General features: G+C 38.0%; 1 protein-coding gene across 1 annotated transcript; it reads right to left on the bottom strand.

Moving 5' to 3' along the window:
- Positions 1 to 874: 874 nt before the first annotated feature.
- On the bottom strand, positions 875 to 3,859 carry LOC132282124 (uncharacterized). The gene is made up of 3 exons (XM_059783745.1): positions 3,819 to 3,859; positions 1,163 to 1,475; positions 875 to 1,054 (listed from the first exon to the last, which is right to left on the bottom strand). Exons 1-3 carry the CDS (start codon positions 3,857 to 3,859, stop codon positions 875 to 877), a joined length of 534 nt encoding a protein of 177 aa, XP_059639728.1.
- Positions 3,860 to 4,347: the final 488 nt, after the last annotated feature.

Raw genomic sequence — 4,347 nt, 5'->3', positions numbered from 1 at the left:
AGAGTTGAAAGAGCGAACGGAGGAGTCGAGGCAGAGGACGAGTTGAAGGAACATCTGTTTACTCTAGCCGCCCGCTTAATACTATAATGGAATCCAGGGGCGCCGGTGGTGGTGGTGGCGGCACCACCAATTATGGTGGTGTAGGTAATCGTTCATTCACTAGGATACATGGTGGTGGTGGTTGTGGGGGATGGTGGTGATTGCGCCCCCGATTGTGGTGGTTGTGCCGTCGGTTGTCATGGTGTTTGTGGGAACGATTACAAAAAAAAAAAAAAAAAAAAAAAAAAAAAAACCCCTCACATGAATAAGTTAAATCTAAATAATTGGACAATATCCAACTTAAACCTAACTTTTGATTTTGGACACATATCGTAACTATTGAGGCGCCATATCAGCAGGTTCATCCAACTTGGGTTGGACACAAGCATTTTCAATAATAATAATCAATGATTGTGTCCAACCCATCCAACCTGAAGATGTGGCCTAAAAGAATTACAACAGATGTCCAAAATTAAAAAATAAATAAATTAATTAAATTGGGCATTGTCCATCTATTTGCCAGTATAACCCATATCTTCGATCCTTTTATCTTTTCTTTTTTTTTTTTTAGTTAATTATTTATTTCCTTTGTTGATATGGTTTTACCTTTTCAGAAGAAAAAAAAACAGGGTTTCGACCAATCCCATAAAAAGTACTCCATAAATGTTTTGTCTTTCATATTATACAAAACAGAAGGAAAAAAACATAGCCACACAATCTTTATGGTAAAATGTATTTGTTTATATATAATAAAGTAATCCAACATGTATACTACTTCAAATACCCAACCCTATTATTAAACGTCATGTAAAGAAACACGTGCACATTGATCCGCTCAGGAGTCTGGTGAAGGTGACCTATTGAGGTCAAATTCTTTTCCATCCATTATCTCTGGAGAGTGAGTGGAGACAATGGCTACTCCGTCTTCAGGTGCCGACACATTTAGATCCGGTGTAGTCTCGACCACAGTCGGTACCCCTTCATCCCTTCTTTGGTCTGCAGCATCTTCTTCTTCCTATGCCAGCGCATTTAAATCCGACATAGTCTTGGTCACACTTAGATCCCTATCTTTCTTTCTTTGGCTGGTGTCTTCACTGATTTAACCCTGTAGTCTTTCGATAACTTTCGCCATGTCAGAGTCTATTTGTTGTCGAGTAGAGACAGGCAGCGGATATGCCCCACGCCAATTCGGGTCCTTGTGAGTTTTAATGTGCCCGAATAAGCTTTTACTTCTGTCCAACAGAGCGGGACAAAGACTGCATTTATAGAGTACTCCCTGTTGTGGCTGATCATCAGCCTTCTTCTGCTTTGATTTGCTGGATGACCCTGCGCCCTCCCTGAATCTCTTCTTCGGAGGGGTAATCCTCCGTGGGTCACCACCAGCTGATTCCACATTTTTCCCTTCCACATCGCCATTACCGCCACTGGCAGCACCACTAGCGGATAATGAGCCAGCATTGATAGTGGTGGGAAATTTTTGAATTGGTGGTTATTTAATTACAATGAACTTTGTTTTTTTCTTTTCCCCAACGTATTAGAAGAGTTACGACCCTTTATCTTAAACCGTACACGTGGATAGATCATGAAAACTTACGGCTCTGATAGGATTATTAGTGACGGATAATGATGTGGCACAGAGGAACTTTTTGTTGGGTGAGTAGTTGGAAAATGACGACTCGTTAACTTAGCAAAAAGGTGGGAAACTGAATGTTAAGTAGTTAACGGAACGCACTGCTTCGAGAAATAGTGGTGACGATTATACACACTGGTTCGGGAAGTAGTGTGATGATTGTACCCCTATTTTCTAAATGAAATCGCAAAATATACCCATCAGCTATAGTGTGTAATAACTCCTGCCCAGTGTCGAGCCCAAGAACAAACTATACAAATTTGGTCTCCTAGCGAGGCCCATAAGCCCAAGACTGTCTATAGAGAAAAACAATAGAATATTTCAGTAAATATCTTTAACTATCATGTTTTTTTTACCCCTAATTTAATCTACCTTGGCCTTTATCTCTATGAATTCTTTTTATTTTTTGTCTTATTGGACAAAAGATGGCTAATGAATATGTCCATTTGCAAATAATAATAATAATAATAATAATAAATAATAAATAAAATATAGTGTGGCGCAACTAACCAATAAAATTAATCCTAATGTAATTTAGTAGACTGAAAACATTACAAATATCAACTCATGCTTGCAACTTCCGAGATGGATGTGATACCTTCTGTTACTCAGGGCTCAAGACTACGTGTCCTCAGCCAATTTTGGGCTTGCTGCGTCTCATCCCTCTAATGCAATTGGTGGGCCTACTTCACATAACCTAATCCCCATAGACACTTCCTCCTAGCCATCCCAGACCCTCCTTTCCCACTAATTCATAGTCTAGTATAACCCTTTGATCTGGGAGACTCCGCCCTTGATTTTCTTATTGGGCCGAATAATCCCCCTACATGTTCTACCCCAAATCCTCCTCTATTATCTAGCCCACAACAAATACTTGTTTTTCTTAGTCCTAATCTCTCGCCTCCCTTACCAGTGAAACCAACTACAAAACCATGGAAGCGTGTGATACCCCTCGATTCTAGAGCCACGGGTGATCAAGTCCGAGCACAGATCCGAGGGATACTAAACAATCAATATGTAAACAAGCAAGAACAAAACTGAAGTAAGATTTAAATAATAATAAACAGAAAGAATACTAATATGAAAATCCTCAAACCTTAAATAATAATTTAATATAATTAAAATCTGTACAACTCGGGAATCCACCTAGTGGACCCCTGATTCCAAATCCTTGAATAAATTTACAGTGTTAAAATCCAAAACCAAAATAGAAAGGAAACCTTATGTAACCGGAAGAGTGAGTGTCTGTATCTGCATCAACACGAACAAACTCTACGCCTGGTACTGACAAATACCTAAAAAATAGGAGTGGGTCAGGCCCACATGCAAGTTCCAATCTATTACGATCCGTACATAAACCCGATACGCAGATACATCCTTGATAGCTCGGCAATATCTACAATAGTCCATATATATATATATACACACTATAGGATGCTCATTAGCCTATAACATAGTTCAGCCTGGGTAGAAGGTGACATATAAAACACGCTTTTCAGCGGCCAAGTACCTAGACCTACCAGGGAACATTAGCTATATCTAGTTACTCAACCTTTGCAATATACGCACCCTAACAGTGATCAGGAGACTCAAGCTCGTATCACGGTACCATAAATATATATATAAATTCCTTCCTAAACGCAGAGAGATAAAACAAACATCCGTTATGTCGTTCAACTGTTTTAGTTGACAGGACATGTATCCATGTAGGAGTTAACTATTTTAGTTAATCCATTCCGTATATATGAAGGAGTAGGACTTAGCTTTTTGATTTAATTCATCCCTGATATGTCACCGTCCCATACCGGTACATATAGTGCAAATGATCCACAAATGATGCACATTTATTATAATATCAAACATATCCAGAAACCAGCATAATAGAAATCAGATATTATTAAGATCCTATCATGCATCCAGTATATGATTAAACCATAAATCCTTCCTTTAAATTGTTAAAGTACTGATAAACAATTTATATTATTCACATCCATACAGTTGATAAACAGCAATTGAAATAGTTCATCAATTAACATCCATAGCACAATATAATGATTGTCAGAAGTAAAACCTGAGCACATTATGCTAGCATTCCCAAACCATCCTTTTCCATACTAGTTCATTACTATAACAAAGGTTAGTAACTAACTTCTCCTTAATCCTTGACGGCGTGTAAATTAGTAACTGCATTATATGACGTCTATTTAATCCTCCATCTTTAAACCTATGCATGATCTTATGACACGCAGAAGTCCAATCCTCACCGTAAATAAAACCCTAATGGTGTTTCATATTACTCCAATTTAAATGGTAAAGCACAACCGGCACGTAACACCTCTTCAACTTCTGACAGCATGTGACTTAGGATTTAAAGCTCAAGCTATCTATAACCAGATCCTAGACCAACCTTTCCAGCCTTTATTAAGTTGTATATATAATTGATACACCATTCCACACATAATTCCTTAGCAGTCCGTTTAAGTTCGCTAACATAAACTAGCAAATTAAACTCTCTTCCACAGCATGCCAATACAAAGTTTATGTTTCATGAATCCTCCAAAGATTATTACACTATTATATATTAATTATTTTTAGAGGCTTATAGGTTAATTCTAATTATTTAGAACTCCCCTTCATTTTCCAGAAATTTCCTTTCGCCCCCTTAAGTCAGAAAGTCA

Source organism: Cornus florida, unplaced genomic scaffold (assembly GCF_030987335.1).
Source record: "Cornus florida cultivar Cherokee Brave unplaced genomic scaffold, ASM3098733v1 CherokeeBrave_3.0.0_Hap2_Chr11, whole genome shotgun sequence".
In the NCBI taxonomy this organism is placed as follows: domain Eukaryota; kingdom Viridiplantae; phylum Streptophyta; class Magnoliopsida; order Cornales; family Cornaceae; genus Cornus; species Cornus florida.
This window is presented reverse-complemented; position numbering and strand designations above follow the sequence as displayed.

Excerpts from the sequence above, each read along its gene's own strand:
- LOC132282124 (XM_059783745.1), bottom strand. The coding sequence starts at position 3,859 with ATGCAGTTACTAATTTACACGCCGTCAAGGATTAAGGAGAA. Across the intron at positions 1,476-3,818 it reads CCGTCAAGGATTAAGGAGAA|TGGTGCTGCCAGTGGCGGTA; the intron begins GTTAGTTACTAA and ends ATTATCCGCTAG. Across the intron at positions 1,055-1,162 it reads TAGACTCTGACATGGCGAAA|GAAGAAGAAGATGCTGCAGA; the intron begins GTTATCGAAAGA and ends GCGCTGGCATAG.